General features: G+C 39.9%; 1 protein-coding gene across 3 annotated transcripts in view; it reads left to right on the top strand.

Moving 5' to 3' along the window:
• The window catches only part of Tlk1 (tousled like kinase 1), a 120013-nt gene that overhangs the window by 43954 nt on the left and 57116 nt on the right, over positions 1–18943 (top strand). For all 3 annotated transcript variants that reach the window (XM_032903467.1, XM_032903468.1, XM_032903465.1), the window contains exon 2: positions 4020–4138. In XM_032903467.1, coding sequence (XP_032759358.1) covers positions 4025–4138 — 114 coding nt within the window. In that variant the 5' untranslated portion in view covers positions 4020–4024. The remainder of the gene's footprint in view (positions 1–4019; positions 4139–18943) is intronic.

Below are 18943 nucleotides of genomic sequence, written 5' to 3'. Positions count from 1 at the left end.
GTGTATGTCAGTGAAAGTATATCAGGGTCAGGAACACCGGCTGTTCTTGCAGAGGACCTGGGTTCAGTTCCCAGAACCTACATGATAACTCACATACATCTGTAACTCTACTTCCTGGAGATATGAGACCCTCTTCTGGCCTCCACAGTCACCTGCATACATGTGGTACACATGCATATGCTCAGTGCACACATAAAGTAAAAACAAATCCAAGAATGTAATTAATAATGAAAATGTAAAACTTTAAATGAAGTTCTTGGGCCTCAGAATGGCCATTCTAACTATAGAAACTTATTGCTGGTGTAGATAGGGACTGGATGGGTGTTTGAGTGGACTAATCTAGCTGGATCATATTTTTATTTATGAGTTCATTACAACATTATAAAGTAATTTTTACATTAAAAGTTTAAAACACAGAGAGTGGTTTCAGATATGTATTTATGAGAGTGTACACAAGAGATTTTAGAAATAGGAAACCCTAGTAAGTGATGGTTGAAATAATCTGTTTCCCAAAGAATCCATTCCTTTAACAGCAACTTGTACTTTAAGACATCTTTCTCAGTGGCCATATTTGAGTTTTGTCCATGAAGTTTGTGGAAACCTTTTCTCTTCTTATGTAAATGTATACAAGATTTTGCCTGCTGGCCTATAGAAATTGAAATACTTAGGATCTCTCTTTCTTTAAAAAAAAAAAAAAAGGTTGGCAAATTTTTGACAGCATAGTTTCTCAGACACAGAGTGCTTGCAGGGCCTTATGAAAATGCAGGGCTGGTCTGCGTTGCAGAGGGGCCTGAAAGTTTGTACGGATTGAATGCTCTTAGCTGATAAGGTTTTGAGTTAGCTAACAGATCTCTAGGGCTATAGGTAGATTTTTTTTTTTTAGGCACTGCCAGTGTATTCTTAAATCACCTGTTCTGTGCCTGGATCTGGGCTAGGGACACTCACATGTTGCGGTAAAAAAATTTAAGAAAAAAAAAAAAAAAAAAAAAGCTGGTTCTAACGGGCCATTGGAACTGGAGCTCTCTGCTAGCTGCCAACTCTCTGGTTCCAGCTACTGGGTCAAATAATGGTTCTACAAGTCCAGCAGTGATTGGCCTACTGTGGCTCCCTGCCACGAACTCTGCCCACACTCCCAGCACACCGCCCCCTGGTAGTTAAAGTACAAACTCACAACTACTTGGTAAAATCAAGACTTAACAAACAATACCCCAACATAGATTCTCAATCCACAATACATCCACACAATATCCTCAGATCCAATTGATAAGATTTAATTTGCCCATCTAGACAACACAAAATCCTGTACATATCCACCCCTTAAGAATAATCATAATATTATGAAATTCATAGGCAAATGGTTGGAACTGGAAAATATCATCCTGAGTGAGGTAACCCAATCACAGAAAAACACACATGGTATGCACTCATTGATAAGTAGTTTATTAGCCCAAATGCTTGAATTACCCTAGATGCATAGAACACATGAAACTCAAGACGGATGATCAAAATGTGAATGCTTCGCTCCTTCTTTAAAAGGGGAACAAGAATACCCTTGGCAGGGAATAGAGAGGCAAAGATTAAAACAGACAGAAGGAACACCCATTCAGAGCCTGCCCCACATGTGGCCCATACATATACAGCCACCCAATTAGACAAGATGGATGAAGCAAAGAAGTGCAGGCAGACAGGAACTGCATGTAGATCTCTCCTGAGAGACACAGCAAGAATACAACAAATACAGAGGCGAATGCCAGCAGCAAACCACTGAACTGAGACAGGACCCCAGTTGAAGGAATCAGAGAAAGAACTGGAAGAGCTTGAATGGGCTCGAGACCCCATATGAACAATGCCAAGCAACCAGAGCTTCCAGGGACTAAGCCACTACCTAAAGACTATACATGGACTGACCCTGGACTCTGACCTCATAGATAGCATTGAATATCCTAGTAAGAGCACCAGTGTAAGGGGAAGCCTGGGTCCTGCTAAGACTGAACCCCCAGTGAATGTGATTGTTGGGGGGAGGGCGGCAATGGGGGGAGGATGGGAAGGGGAACACCCATAAAGAAGGGGAGAGGGAGGGGTTAGGGGGATGTTGGCCCGGAAACCAGGAAAGGGAATAACACTCGAAATGTAAATAAGAAATACTCAAGTTAATTAAAGAAAAAAAAGAATAATCATAATAACAACCTGTAATATGTGCAGAGAGGAATCTTAACATCTACTGCCTTGTTCTCCCAGCTCCCTCCTTGCTCCGGCCTCCTCTGCCTCTCTAAACCTTTTCTCCCACCCATCCTTCCTTCTCATCCAGTGACAGGCCTTGTTCTATCCTGTACCTGCCCTCACCTGCATAATGACATCAACCTACATTCACGTGTATTCCTTCTTTTAAAAGTCTTTGAAAGTGTTAGAAATGTTAAAATGAGAGACATTTTTTAGTTTAATGCTCCCCCTTCAGATATATATATGGGAAAGTTTACATCCTAGAAGAAACTACATATGCAAGATCTGCAGGAAATAAAGCACCTTGTTATTGCTGTCTGGTCCTGGACAAAACAGGACCTGTTGTCTTTATCTTCCTGGTGCCTGTTGCGTTAATGACACCAGTTGTTAGACCAAAAGAGAGGTATGGAAACTCAGATTGCTTTAGAAACATTTTCTCCTAGTCTTTTGCTTCTCTTTTCATTTGAAATGTCTTTTGCACTATTCTTTAAATTTTTGATGAAGTTCAATTCATTAATTTTTAAAAATTAAAATGTTTTATTGTAAAATATATAATATAAATTTCTCCCTTTTTTCAAGGCACTGAGGATTGACCCTAAACCCGCATGTATGCTAGGAGGTGTTCCCTTATAGTTCACTTAGACTTACAATTAATGTGTTCTTCCCACCTCTTATTGCATTAGATCAGAGTTGACATTGCATAGGACTCTTCTTTTTTCTTATGTTTTTGAGATGAGGCATGTAACTGTAATATTCTCCAGATGTAATTGTCTTGGAGGCTTAGTCCTGAGTAAGTCCACTCTTTCTGAGCTCTGGCTGGCTCAACTCAGCTGTTTTGGCCCAAACTCTTCTCCATGATGATTGATTCAAACTGGCTTGTCTCTGTGTCTGACTGAATTACTCTGCTTGGTCTCTAATTTGATGCAGTCTGTTCTAATCTCATTCTCTGGCTCGTCCTGTCTTTACCTACAACCTGCCCCTGTAAATGTGTGTGGTAAAATTTCCCCCTTCCCCAATCTCTTTCCTGCTGCTCTCTTAAGCCGCCTCTTTTCCTGTGCTGTTCTTATGAGAGTTGGGCATATCCTATCTCTGACTCATTCTGTCAGATCTTTCTCTGATTTGTCACTTTGTCTGCCCCTCAATTAGAAGTCACTCTCAAACATGCTGCTTCCTTCTACAAACTGACTTACCTTCATTGTTTGGGAATAAAGGTGTACTAAGGGCGTGTCTATTTCAGCCAGAGGGATTAAAGGTGTGTGCTAAGGACATGTCTGTATTCCAGCTAGATCACATAGACCTAGAAGGTCTTTGCATGTGATCCCTTGCCAGAACAGCCATGTTGCTGGATTAAAATCCCTCTACATGTAAGTAACCTGTGGAGAGCTCTTTGTGTAGCCTGGGCTAGCCTTGAACTTGGGATTTTCCTGCCGTAGCCTCCTTAGTGTTAGGTTTGTAGGTATGTGCAACAACACTTGACTTGTAGGACTCTGTTAGTTCTGTAGTAGCCAAGTGTTTTGTGGAACATCTTTTAGTTATGTGTACGTGTTACTGTGCTGTCTTGCTTATGGGTACGCATACTGAAATGAGTGTACTTTGGGCTATGGTCAAAAGTATAAATCTACTATAAGTTTTGTTAAATGGGGTGCATATTTTAAAAAAGTTGTAGTTTCTTGGTCTGTTTAGAGTGTTCATTTGTAAATTTTGTATTATAGTCTCACTATATGTAATATACATATGTGTATGTATGCATATACACATGTGTATGTGTTTGTTTGGTTTTTTTTTTTTCCTCTTAATAGGTGCAATGGATGAACTTCACAGTCTGGATCCAAGAAGGCAAGAATTATTGGAAGCGAGATTTACTGGAGTTGCTACTGGGAGCACCGGGAGTACTGGGAGTTGCAGTGTTGGAGCGAAAGTAAGTAAAATTTGAATCTCATTTCAAGTCCTTACTTTGTGTTAAGTGGTCTAGAACATACTTGGTAGGGCTGTTGAGATGGCTTGACGATCAGAGTTTAAGCCCCAGGACTCATGTTGGAAGGAGAGAACCAGGTCTCACAGATTGTCCACTGACCATTATAATATATGCGTCCACCCCACAATGCAAAACACTAAAACAACAGAGTATCTCTTGTGCAGGAGCCCTATATGCATACTTAATGGCAAACTATTACTTTTTGTGATTTTTATATTGTGTAAAAGTTAGTATTTAGAAACCTGATTTCTTTTTATTTGCTCTGCAGAAGATCTCTGTGTTTATGCAGTTGTGTTTGGCAATTCTTGCTATTATTTCTTCACCAAAAGGTCCTTGCCTGTGCCTGTACATATGGAAGGAAGTGTGCCCTGCTTTACCTGTAGCAGTTTCTAAGTGTGAGGTCTTACGTGGAATTCTTTGCTCTATTTTGAACTGAGTTTTGAACAGAGAGAGAAGGACCTAGTTTCCCACCAAGTTTGAATAGATTGTTTTTCTCTCCAACATGAATTTTTAGCACTTTTGTTGAAGATCACTTAGCTGGCCCCATGTGAGTTTCTGTATTTTCTGTTGTGTTGATCTGTGCGTGTTAGTAGCATGTTGTATCTATCTGTTACAGATCTGTGGTATATATTCCAAATCAGATATTGTGATACCTCCAGCCTCCCCCCCCCCAAATCAGGGTTTCTTTGGCTATTTGATGTCATTAATATTTCTACGTGAGCTGAGCATTTCTTTTTCTGTTTCTGTGAAGAATGTACTTGGCTTTTGATGGAGGACTATGCTGACTCTATAGATTGTGTTTGGTAATTAAAGCATTTTTTACAATATTATACTAGTCCTTGGCTCTATCCTGTCGTGACTCCAATTTGTCTCTATAATGTTTTAAGGTTTTCATTTCCTTGGTTAAGTATCTGTCTATAATTTATGTATCTCTCAATCTGCATGCGCACACACACTGTTTTAAATCTTACATCCTGGTATCCCATCATGAATTTCCTTTTCAGTATTTGTTGATATATAGGAAAGCTACTGATTTTTGTATGTAGAACATGTATCCTAATACTTTGCTCAAAGTCTATCAAATCTAAGAGCTTTCTGGAGGCTTTAAGAGTCCCTTTAAGAATGGAAATATATTATCTCTAAAAAGTGATGATTAGAGTGAATTCCTTTCCTATCATGGCCCCTTTGTTTCTTGCTCCTGTCTTCTGACTGGCTAATAATTCAAGTACCATACTGAACGAGAGTGAAGTAGTAGAAGCCCGACTTGGTACTGATTTTAGAGGAAAGACTTCTTTCTTCGTCTTTTCTCCTTCAGTATAATGTTTGGCCATCAGCCTTTATAATGCTATGGTTTGATCCCTTTGCTGCTAGTTTCTTCAGTGTTGGTCTTGAAAGGATGTTTTTGTCCAAAGACTTTTTCCACATCTGTTGAGACAGCTGTGATTTCTATCCCTGAGTCTGTAATGATGCTGCATTACATCTTCTGATTAGTGTGTGTTAAATCATCCTTTATCCTTCTTGGGGGTAATTTTGTGTTTCTTACTTTGAGAAACTGCCAAATTGTTTTCCAAGTGTTCTTTGTCCTCTCAGCAGTGTACAGGAAATAGAGTTTCTCCATCCTTGTCAGGATTTGGTTACTATCTCTTCTAGTATAGAATTCTGGTTGGTATATAAAGCAATACCAATAGTGTTCTGATTTACATTTCCCTGTTGACTAGTGATGCTGAACTTTTCCCCATATACCTACTTACCATTGATGTCTTTGATGGAGTATCTAGTCAAATCCTTTGCCTGTTTTTAAGTCTGGTTGCTTTTAAATCTTGAGTTACAAAGGTTTTCATATATGATGGATGGGTAATAGACCTTGTACAATGAATGATTTATAGAGGTTTCTCCCGGTTGGGGATTTAGCTCAGTGATAGAGCGTTTGCCTAGCAAGCCCAAGGCCCTGGGTTTGGTCCCCAGGCCCGAAAAAAAAAAGTTATAGAGGTTTCTCCCATTCTTTGGGTATTGTATCTGAGAAACTTGCACATTATGTCACATAGTGTAGACTTTTTTCCCCGAGACATTGTTGAGGGGTGAATGTATTACATCCCTCATAGGCTCAGGTGCTGAACACTTGGTCCCAGACGGTGGTGCTATTTAGGAGATTGAGGAGATGAGATTCACTTAGCTGGAGGAATGAGATACTAGAGGGCGAGCCTTTGAAAGCAGAGTTACCAGTTCCTCTGCCCCTTTCCCTCTCTGCTTTCCGCTATCTCTTCATGTTTCCTCTGTGAGGCTATCACCAAATGCATGGGGTCATGTGATGAACCCTTAAGCCAAAACAAATAATTCTTCTCTTTAAGATGTTTTCCCTGGTCATAAAGTAAGCCCAGAAAGAGGTTTAGATTCAGGTCTTGCATCACACACACATATGTGCACATGAGTACAGCGTGTGTACCTGTGCTTATCTAGCTGTTTACTCACCAGTCCTAAATGTGTGAGTTTACCTCTCTACACTGAGTTCTCTGCTGATCTATACCTTTGTTCTCAACACAGTACCACACTTGAGTGTAGTTAGTGATACATTTTAAAACTGGAAGTGTGCTTTTGCCAACTCAATTCTTGTTTAAGATTATTTTCACTATCCTGAGTCTCTTTATTTCAGTATGACTTTTAAAACCAGAGGGTCACCTTCTAAAAGAAACAAAAACAAACAAAAAACAATTGGCGTCTTAGTAGGAGTCTCAGGTAAACGTGTAGGTTGGTGTACGTATTGGAGCCTTAGTAAGTTGTCGAGTCTACGGCACACATATCTTTACATCTGTTTAGGTCTTCTTTCTTCCAACGATGCTTGTGGCTTTTGGTGTATAACTCTTTCATTCATTTAACTTCTGAGTTTTTCTTTCTCACAGTAGAATAAAGGTGCTGAGTTTTGTTTTGTTTATTGTCTTTTAATGGACTTGTCCTCCACTCATTTTGGGTGTTCGTTGCTGTTGAATAAAAAGTACAGTTGAGTTTTGCTCATGGCTCTTGTTGAACTTAGTAGCTCTGCTAGTTTTACCAAAAGCGGTCGCTCAGCGTTCCTATGTACGTAATACTATAGGGAGAAGAACAGTTCATGTCGGTTGTCAAATTCCTTGGGATTGACATTCTTTACCATAGGTTTGGCCAAAAGAACAGGCTCAGATTCAATTTCCTTGTCAGTTGTGAGCTGAGTCACTTTTATATCTCAGTGTCCCTCTGCCTCTACTTTTCTTTATTAACCATTGCAACTATTGCCTCTACCTCACAGCTACCCTTTTAAGGAACGGGAAAGGAGTGAGCTATGTCACACATCCTTTATTGTACTGTTGAATTATCCCCATAGGCGTAGAGAGTGTGGAATGTGTGCACTTACGATGTCATTTTCCTAGTTTGGTGGGTTTTCTGGAAGGTACATCTGATTGCATACTGTCCTTAGAAACTCTTCAATGGGGGCTGGAGAGATGGCTCAGAGGTTAAGAGCACTGAATGCTCTTCCAGAGGTCCTGAGTTCAATTCCCAGCAACCACATGGTGGCTCACAACCATCTGTACGGGATCTGATGCCCTCTTCTGGTGTGTCTGAAGACAGCTACAGTGTACTTATATATAATAAATAAATACATTTTTTTTTAATGAAACTCTTCAGTGGTCTCACATATTTCCCAAGTTTTAATGCTACCATTCTTGTGGCCCAATTTTATGCTTCTCCCTCTATTTTCCATCACACTTAAACTTTAGTCTGTCAAGCTAGTTTCTTAAGCAGGCGGGGTTCCTGTCTTTTCTATTAAACATGCAGTTGACCTTGTTTCATCCCATGACCCTTCTGTCATCAGACTCTGGCAATGCTGTTTTAGACAAGGCAGCATCTTGAGAGTGTTTTTCTGATTACATGATTGCCAAAATACAAACTTGGTGTACTCAAGCATCCTTTATTCCGTCACATTTTAATTATTTATTTTCTATTAGACCAATGTTGAGGACCAAAAGAATTTGCATATTTTAATTTGGGGGTTGAAATAACTTAAGAGTTCAGAACAGGGCTGGAGATGGCTCAGTGGTTAAAGGTACCAGCTGTTCTCCAGAGGGCCTGGGTTTGATTCCTAGCTTATATACATGGTGGCTCATAACAGTCTGTAATTCCAATACTAGGGGTTCCGATGCCGCCTTCTGTCTTCTGTGGGCAGGCATGCAAGTGATACATAGACATATGTGCAGGCAAAACACACCTACATATTAAATAAAATACAAATAATTTTTTAAACTAAAAAAAAATAGAAATCATAATAGTGTGCCTGATTCTAATCTGATTTGCGGAAAAGTGGAAATTAAGTTTATTTAGGGTTTTGTAGTTAATTTGTATTTGTTTTGTAGTTAATTTTCCTTCCCTAGTGCTGGATATTAAAGCTAGGGCCTTGTACATGCTAGGCAAGCACTCTACCCTTTAACTATATGCCCAGCCCAAAAAATTTGTTTTGAGACTTGACTTTATCCTAGAAAGTGTTAGGGAAAATATTTGAATTGCATCTGGGGTTAGCACAAAATCATACAGCCTTCTAAACCTGCTCATGTATTCTTTCTATTCCTGGTGGCCAGAGCTAGCAAGCTGTCTGGAGACAAAAGTAGTGCCAGTGTTTGTTTACTAATATCCCCTTTCTCCAAGCTGATGATATTAGATGAGAATAAAAACCAAAGTTGTATATTTCATATGTGTATGTGCACAGGGAATCCAGGATCTTTCATATGGTAGTCAATTTATCTACATTTAAGCTGTCTGCCCAGCATCCTCAGCATACATTTCAAAGTACTCCATATGTAAGGTTTCATTTAATATTCCTGGTTTGCAGACAGAATGATATATCTGCCTCAGATATCTTATAGTCATTCTAATAATAGCCAGAGCAGAGTAGGCATAGCTGCTAACTTGTATATAGGTTTTACCCATTTATCATCTAGTTAATAGGGTTGTTAGAGTATTTTGTAAATTAAACCCTCATTTCAAAAAATTCTGTTAAAATATGAAATATTCTAACAAAATCCATTAGCCTGATGGATACTTTTTCTCTTCTCTACTCTCCTCTTCTTCTCCCTTCTGCCTTCCCCCTTCCTCCTTCCCCCTCCCCCCTTCCCCATTTCCCCTCCCCTCCCCCCTCTTCTCCTCCCCTTCTCTTCCTTTCTGTTGTTCTGTGATAGGGTTTCTCTGTGTGGCCTTGGTTGTCCTGGAACTAGCTCTATAGACCAGGCCTTGATCTTACAGAGATCCACCTGCTTCTACCTCCCTAGTGCTGGGAGCTACCTAGAGCCTGCACCTCTGTGGGCAGCAGTTGATGGCTATTTTGAGGTAGTATGTCAGTGAACTGAAGACATCTAAGGAAATGGGAGCATATAGCAGGCTATTCTTTTTATAGGTGCAGACTGAGATCTAAGCTGCTGAGTTTCCTGTTTGGAATTAGTTGAGAACTAAGAACACAACAGTAGCTGCAGCTAGCAGGGCTGAGAATATCAATGCCTATTGAGAGTGAGGGTGGGAACCAAAACCCAGTTCTTTTTACAATTTGTCTAGAACTAGTACTAGTGAAAAATACTAGTTAAATGCTAAGATGAACAAGTCGGCTTGTCTGAATTGGTGATTTCATTTTCTTCTTTTGTCCACTCCAGATTTCTTGCTAAACCATTTCGAAGCGGTTTATATTTTATACCAGTTACTAGCTTTTATTTACAGAAAAGGAGGCCAGTTTTAGCTGTCTTATGGAAGGGAAAAGATTTTGTAGACTGTGGGACAATTCACAGAATGGTTCTGAGGCTGAGAAGATGAGACTTGGATGATGGCAGGGCAGCTGGCCACCTTGGCTGACAGAACTGTTTCCCTTCTGATTATGGTGTTCTTAATCATGAAGCAACACCTTTGACCTCCACCCTGTGCTTATGCCACTCTGAGAGCCTAAGCTCCAAGGCAGCAGCACTCAGTCTGTGGATTGCCCCAGTGGCAAACCTCTGTCTCCAAAATATTCTCATTCTGATCCGTAACAGTAGCCAAATTACAGTTATGAAGTAATGAAAATAATTTTATGGCTGCGGGTCACCGCAGCATTAGGAACTGCACTAAAGGGTCTCCCCATTAGGAAAGGTTGATTGGGGCAAGAGTCGATTGGTTTTATGTTGCTTTTGTGGTTTCTCTTGTGTTGGACATGGGTCAGGAATGTAGGAATGATCTTTAGAATGTCTGTAGTACATAGGCTAACTTACAGTCCCACCATTTGTAAGGCAGCACAAAACAAAATAACCTCTGATGCCTGACTACCCAGAATCAGAGTGGAGATTGAGTACCTAAGATAGGAAGTGTTAATTGTGTTTTATATCATAAGACTTAGGTTCTGAATTTAAAAAATTGAGATAGTGCTTTTTCAGGAGTCAATTTATATTAGATTAGCATGGTTAGGTGGGGGCATCTGTTGGTGAAGCAGAGCACTGCGTTCAGCTCTTCCACATGCACCCTCTGTTGGTGAAGCACAGCACTGCGTTCAGCTCTTCCACACACACCCCTAAGTTTTCACAGGGTCTATGTACTTGCAGTTGGATAACTTTTGTACAGGGCCGAGTAGTTAATGTTATATGAATTCTGCCAAAAATGCTTTATTTAACTCTGTCGTAGCACTCAAGTAGTCATAGACCAAGTGTCATTCAGTGTGTATGGCTGGTTACATTCCAGTGAAACTCTGATGTTCCTTAGTCTCCTGCAGATATTCCCAGTAGGATTTTATGGAATAGGATATGGTGGTCCTCTTTAATATTTTATGGCCTGATTTATGCTTATTAGCTCATAAGGATTTAACAAGTAATTTCCTTTTATTTTTAAATCTTAAGTGTGAGTGTGTGCATAACTGCTGTGGTGTACATGTGGGAAAGCCAGAGGACAACTTTGAGAGTTGATTTTCCCATCCAAGAGGACTTAAAATGTGGAGGCTAATACTTTAAATGAGGAAGCCAATACTTTAAAAATTTAGTTTTAGTAGTTTCAGCTTAAAAAACTGTACCTGCTAGTTATTATTCTTCAAAGTCTTGGCAGATGTGGCAGTGAAAGTTTTACAGAACTATGCATCAGTCATGGACATGCAAGTCAGAACTGTGAGGGGATCTTACCCTCATTAGAATGGCTATTGCCAAAATAGCAAAAGTAACATGCAGGCAGTGATGGGAACATAGAGAAGTCTTAGTCGCTGCCTATAGGGATGCAAATTAGGATGGCCATTATGTAGAATCATAGGAGATTGTGCAGAAAAACTCAGTCTACAGGATAGACCCAAAGGAAATGAAGTCAGTATATCAGAGATTAAAAAAATACAAAGAAGTATTTTTCAATCATAAACTCTTGAACTCTCAGGGCTAGAGAGATGGCTCAGTGGTTAAGAACCCTAGCTGCTCTTCCAGAGGACCCAGGTTCAGTTCCTACACTTGGGCATGGCTGTTTACAATCATGTGTAATTTTACTTCAAGAAGATCTGACACCATCTTCTGGCTTCCATGGGGACTGCACACACAGTACAAAACAAAGATGTGCATTCACCACTCATCCACTTCAATGAAAATAAATGGCTCAGTGGTTAAGAGAACTAGAGGACCTGGGTTGGGTTCCGAGTACCCACATGGTGGCTCACAACTGCCTATAAGTCTAGTGTCAGAGAATCCAATGCTTTCTTCTGGACATTTAGATGTACATAACAATAAGCTGGCACACATATATAGGCATTTAAAAAGATAAACATTTGCCACTTGTGTCAACTGGCAGCACTAGAGGAAGGACACTGTTAAGGTGAAATAAGCCAGATGCAGAACAGGTATCACATGCTCTCTGCTATGTGGAAACAAACTTCTCAAATATCTCAAGTAGTATTACTAAAGTAAGGACGGCAAGAGAGAAGAGGGAATGATGGGCTGGGAAGGACTTGCAGGCATCCCCTTTGTACTTTGTATGGAACTGTGAGAAAGTTGCTGGAGTAGGTGATCAAGAGCTGGAAGTGACAGCTACCCTAATTTGACTGGTATGTATTGAGTCACTGCAATGTGCCCACAAATATGTTGCATTAAGTACAAACAAATATGTAAGTGTCTTAGTCAGGGTTTCTACTCCTGCACAAATGTCATGGCCAAGAAGGAAGTTGGGGAGGAAAGCTTACACTTCCACATTGCTTGCTGTTCATCACCACAGGAAGTCAGAACTGGAACTCAAGCCGTTCAGGAAGCAGGAGCTGAAGCAGAGGCCATGGAGGAATGTTACTTACTGGCTTGCTTTCCCTGGCTTGCTCAGTTTGCTTTCTGATAGAACCAAGGACTACCAGCCCAGGGATGGCACCACCCACAGTGAGCCCTCCCCCACTTGATCACTAATTGAGAAAATGCCTTACAGCTGGGTCTCATGGAGGCGTTGCTTAAGAGAGGTTCCTCTGATAACTCCAGCTTGGGTCAAGTTCACACACAGACCCAGTCAGTACAGTAAGTAATTTTTAAAAATTAAAAAGTCCCTTACAGAAAGGAGTTATATTGGGGTTAGGAAAATAACTTTTACAGTGTAACTAAGTTTGTTTTTATTAAGAACAAGTGTGGAACAATAAGGTACTTAAACTGTCATACTGTTTCAAAATATTCTGTAGAGAACTTACAGATTACTTCTATTTAGTACCAGAATATATGATTATTTAATGTAATGTTTTTAAGACCTAGCTGCAATCTTATTTTTTAAAACCAAAGAGCAAAAGTATTAAGTAAACCATTTCATGGCACAAGGTACTGTTAACATATGGAAAAGTATGTATTAATTCTGACACAGAAGTAAAGTTAAGAATATTTATGAAGAAACTGCTAGTTTTACTATCCAAGGAATTTGTATTAAGACTGTTGACCCTAAATAGGAATGCCTAACACCTAAAGCCAGATGCTGTGGTTTATATCTGTAATCCAAGCACCTGAGAGGACGGGGTAGCTCTCCATCATCATCAGCATAGTAGTGAGGAGCCATGAAATAAATAGCAGAGCTCAAAAGCTGTCCTCCTGGTACACAGAGAGTGGCCATTATGCTTGCTTCCACAGCTTACGTGGTTACATGACTCAGCACGGCCCTGTCCACGTGTAGTCCACATGGATTGGAATAGATTATACTCAAGATTGTTATAGAAGGGAGTCACAAAGCATCCTCGACAAATGAGGAGGATGCCCTTGGCCATGCCTCTGTATATGCCATTCCAAAATTGGTCATGTTTTTACTTATCGACAAATGAGAGGTTTTGAAAAGATTTTCTGTACAAAAATTATAAGATACTTCAGAGTCAATCTGACAAGATACTTGACAGTTTCACCAAGGGCTGCAAAGTACAGAGAAATCCAAAAAATGCCTGAATGAATGAGAGCTGCAGTACTGAGGATTGGAAGGAAAGTCTTAGCATTACAGTCTTGTCACTTCGTCAGAAGTCTATCTGTACATTAATGCAGTACCCGCTAAAGATTACAGTATTTGAGGGAAGGTAAAAATAAACATTCAAAATTTATATCAAAATGTGAAGGTAGACATGCTGAGGTAAAGATACAATCATGATAATATGCTTATAAACCCAAGGCCAGCTGATTCTAGGTGACTTATCAAGATAGTATTAAGGACAGTACAAAGCTGGGGGAGTCATACTTTTAAATGCCAAGAAATAAGTTAAATTAAGACAGGCAATACCAGCACAAAAGTAGAAAGAGATTAGCAAAACAAACAGAGTCCAACAACAGATCCATTACACACTGACTTTGTATTGTAGAAGACAAAGAGTTAACTACTAAATCATCCAGTCTAATACTTTTGCAGAAATTCATGGCCTGCCTTCATCTAATTTTGATAATACTTAGGACTTTAATTTATGGTTAAGTTAGTATTTCAGTGCTTATATTTTTCACTATATTTTTATTTATAGCTGAACTTAATGTCTCCATTATTACATACCAGCTTTTATTTTTTCTACAACTAACAGTTATTTACTAGGTTAGTATTGTAATCCATGTACTCCTCAACAGAGGTGCAGACATCGTTGTAAAATACTAATTACTCTTCCTCTCTTTTCCTTAGTTCTTTAACTCTCTCCCTTGACGTTCTTCATTCATGTGCCTTAACCGAGGCTATCTGCCCTGTTCTCCTGGGATGTGTATTTTCCTAGAATCTTTCTTTAACCCTGAGTATTCGTTTTCAATTGATTTGTGTTTGAGCCCCTGTTCCCTATATCTCCTGTCTTCTGTCTCTTGGGTTATTTCCTTGATTTAGTGGGGCATATTCTCCAGTCATTTCCTTTGGAAAGGAGCATGGTAAATGTTTTGAGACCTTGCATATATTCCTCCCGTTGCTGTTGCTGTTGCTGTTGCTGTTGCTGTTGCTGTTGCTGTTGCTGTTGCTGTTGCTGTTGCTGTTGCTGTTGCTGTTGCTGTTGCTGTTGTTGTCGTTATTGTTGTTCATTTATCTGGCTGTAGAATTCGAAGTTGGAAACCATTTGTTTCATTGTTTTTTAGTTTTCGGTTACTGCTTGTCACTCTGGTACTATTCTGGTGTCTGATCCTTGTGAATGAATTGCTTCTCCTGAAGCATTTTAGGACCTTGTCTTTATCTCTAGCATTTAATCTTCATTACATGTGCCTTGAGCCTGCATGGTTCAGTAAAAGCATCCTTCCAATTTAAAGGTTTCTTCCTTTTCTTAAAAAATATTTATTTTGTTTTTAATTATGTGTATCATGTGGTTATGTGCACATTAATACAGGTACTTATAGAGGGCATTGGGTCCTGTGGAGCTGGAGTTGCAGGAAGTTTGACCCACCCAACATGTGTGCTGGGAAGTAAATCCTACTCTGCAACAGCAGTGTGTGCCTCTGAGCCATTTCTTAGCCCTTCTTTTCCTGTTCTATTGTTATCATTATTATTTCCACTTCTGTTTTCATTTTATGTTTCCAGGGTAGTTTTCCATTTTCTTTTTATATTTTCTATCCTTGCATGGATGAACTATTACTGATTCTGTTTTTGAAATTTTATTTGTGTATCTGTGCATGAGACAGAGAGAGACAGAGAGAGGCAGACTGCCAGAAACACTTGTGTAGCGGTCAGAAGGTTGAACTTAGGTTGCCAGGCTTAGTGGTCAGCACCTTTGCCCACTGAGGGATATCTCCAGCTCTCAAAACTGTTTCTGTCTTCTCGTATCGGATATTTTACTCTGATGTCTTAGGTGTATTTTTTCTTGTTCGCTTCTTGCTTGGGGAGAAGTTTCAGAATATTCATTCTTTCTTACCCCTGCTTCTCGTCTCCTGGGACTAATTGCACGTAAGCTGGATTGCTCATTAGCTTGGATGCCTCTCAGTCCTTCTGCACCCTGTTGTTACTCCTGTAGGATTTTCCAGTTCTGGAGTTCAAACCGTCTCTTGTCTAGTTTTTATTCCTTTGCTGAAATTCCAGTTTGATCATTTTTTTTTTTTTAAGATTTATTTATTTACTATATATAAGTACACTGTAGCTGTCTTCAGACACACCAGAAGAGGGCATCAGATCTCATTACAGATGGTCGTAAGCCACCATGTGGTTGCTGGGAATTCAACTCAGGACCTCTGGAAGAGCAGTCGGTGCTCTTAACCACTGAGCCATCTCTCCAGCCCCTGATCATTTCTTACAAGTGTATCAACTTGTCATTTTTGAACAGATCTGTAGCTATTTTGAGGTCTCTTACTTGTTGATTCCAGTATCTCTGTCAGAATGATGGGGTGTGTTTTGGAGAGTGTTGACTTTTTTAAAAAATGGTTTTATAGCAGCTAGTTGACCTATCAGGACAACATAACTATGTCATCACAGGGCGCCCAGCCACTGGCATCGCCTTTGTGGTCTTTTAGACTTACCTTAGACAACTAAGAGTTGGCTCTCAACACAGATCAGGTACTAGACAGGCATGGGCACAACTGACAAGCAAAATTCTGAATTTTTTCTTTGTGGTTCCTTATTTTCAACATACTTCTCCTTACTTTATAGCTGTTGTGGAATCTAGAAACCATTTTTCTAAGCAGTAAAAAATGCAGATTTTGGTCCAACTTATAGTTGCTCTGGGGCAGTTCAAATGCCAATTCAAATTCAGGACCATATTATTTTTATTTGAGTCTGGTACTGAGAATTATGACTCTTGAGGACAATGCACATAGTAAAATTAGAATATCCCACAGTTGCTTATTTAGTTCTTATCAGTAAACTAATAATAATCTTGTTTTCCTTCAGTGATCAGAGTTTAGCTCTTCATTGTGGTTGTCTGAGCAAGTAGTTCCTCCTGAGTGTATTCAGTCAACAGGCAGCGTCTAAAAAATTTCTTTTCAGTGGATGTAAAATGTTGTACCCATAATAGCTTTCCTTAAATGTGTTCTTCCGGCATAAAGCACATGAAGCCTTTGGCAGACTTCATGCTGTTCTTCTAAGTTGATCTTCATAGGTACGTGTTGTGTTTTCCCAGTCAGTTGTAAATTAAACTAGTTTCTGGGGGTATTCCTTACGTTATCGTTTTTTATTTTCTCCTTTTAGTGGTCTTTAAGTAATTCTTTCACTCTGTTTTAAATCTCCAGTGCTTCCCCATTTGCTTTCTCTCCTTCTTAGTCAGCTCAGTGAGGTAGCTCAGTGAGTGGTAGAGGTGCTTGTTCCCAAGCCCAGCAACTGGAGCTCATTTCCTGGAACCCACATGATGGATGGAACTGAGTCCTGCAGGTTGTCCTTGACCTCCACACATGAACTGTCCACACACAAACACACAAACAAAACAAATAAAATTTTTATTTTATTGTGTTCCTTGTGATTTCAAAATGTCCTTGTGACCTTAGGGCTCTCTTAAGCACCATTAGCTGTTTCTGGCACTTTTGTTAGCTTGGGCTTTTATTGTACCTTTGTTTTTCTTGTAGTAACTTCGTAAGATTGACCCATTTTGTTGACCTTTTGAGAAATCAGATAACTGACTCACTAAGGTGGTTCAGCATGGCTTTTCCACACAGTTTTTTCCCTTGGCTGTTGGTTTTGGGTTCACATCAAAATTGAGGTGTTTTTGTTTCTTTTTGTGATTTGTAAGTTGTGCCTTCAGAACACTGTGTGTGTTTACAGGTGTGTGTTCATGTTTGTGGAGGCCAGAGATCAATGTCTTCCTCCATCACTGCACACCTTTAAACATTTTCACTTTAGCATATGTCTGGGTATTTTGCCTGATGTATGTCTGCTCACTATTTGCATGCCTGGTTACTGCAGGGACCAGAAGAATGAGTCACATTGTTTTGAGTTACTGTATGGATGCTGTGGACGGTGGCTCAGCTCTTAGTGGCTGAGCCGTCTCTTCAGCCTCCCACCTGTCTTCTGAGACTGAGTCTCACTGGAGCTCCTTTGTTTGGAGAGACTGGTTGACCTTGCAAGCCCAGGGATGCTCTTGTCTCTGCCTCAGGAGTGTTGAGATTATAGATACATGCTGCTACTGTGTCTGTATTTTATGTAGGTGTTGGCGTTTGAGCTTTGGTTCCCATGCACAACAAGCAGTTTACCAACTGAGTCACATCTCCAGCCTCTTCTGACCTTTTATCTCAATAATTCTTTATTATTATTGTACTGTTTTGTGCCTCTTTTAATTTCACACCGGGTAGTATACATTCTGTTGTGGACAGGTTTTTCCAGGATTCATAGCAGACAACTGTCCCAACCTTTTAGCCTTTATTGTGGATGCACTTCTTGTACTTATGATTATTTCAAGGGGGCGAAAGTCTCCGGGGCTATGACTTTGTCCTTAAATTGTCTGCTGGTTTGAAGAATGGGTTTTGGTGTTTGGTGCTATTCTGTAAACAGCCATTCTTTTTCTTGGTGTGCTCTATACAGGCCCCGTGGTTGCTTGTTTGTACATTGTCCCTTCCTGCTGCTTTGGAGGAAAATTTGTGAAAATTCCTGTCACCTGGCTTAATTTTAATTTGTAGATTTTCGTGAATTGTTTAGTTTTGTTCATGTCTTCATGGGGTTTTACAGATGGTCAAAAACTTTGCTACTGCCTGTATTACTCCAGAAACAGAATTTCTAGTTTGACAAATGTGCTCAATTTTAACTTTGTCCCAGTACTTCTTGAATTGCAATCATGTCAGCTGCCATTCCATGTTGATAGCCTTACAGTGTTCACAAACATTCCTGTAGGGATGGATCCAAGAGGCTGATACTGCTACAAGAGTCACAAAAGGCTCAGTGTTGCGGAAGCGTATGGGAAGGAGAACAGACACCAGTCTCCTGACAGAGCTGGTGTCTGTTCATCACTGCTCAAAAATACATTGTCCAGACACTGGCGAAACTTAAGAATAGCAGTTAAGATTGTCAGAGTAGTTGAGTTTCTTAATTAAGTCAAAACTGAGTGAAAAAAAAAAAAAAAAAAAAAGCAGTTTGTTTTTATGAAGAAAGCAAGGCGTGTGATTCTTAGGATGGCAGAGGCGCAGGGATGATGCCTGCGTTGGCCGCTGGGTGTGAGCCACGCACAGAATGCGGTCATTATGACTGAGGCACATGCATGATGCTCTCCTTACGTGGCTGGAAACTTTAGTGATCTGGTTGCTCAGCCATAGCCCAGTTCTTTTGCTTTTGAATTGATATTATAAAAAAAAAAAAAAGTCACTAATACAAGTAAGACATTTGTAGCATTGAGAACATGTTACATCCTGAAGCAGCAGGGTTTTGGTAGCATGACAGGTCATT

The sequence above is a fragment of the Rattus rattus genome, chromosome 5 (assembly GCF_011064425.1).
Source record: "Rattus rattus isolate New Zealand chromosome 5, Rrattus_CSIRO_v1, whole genome shotgun sequence".
In the NCBI taxonomy this organism is placed as follows: Eukaryota; Metazoa; Chordata; class Mammalia; order Rodentia; family Muridae; genus Rattus; species Rattus rattus.
The sequence above is the reverse complement of the archived record's forward strand: the minus strand, read 5'-3'. Positions and strand labels throughout refer to the sequence as shown.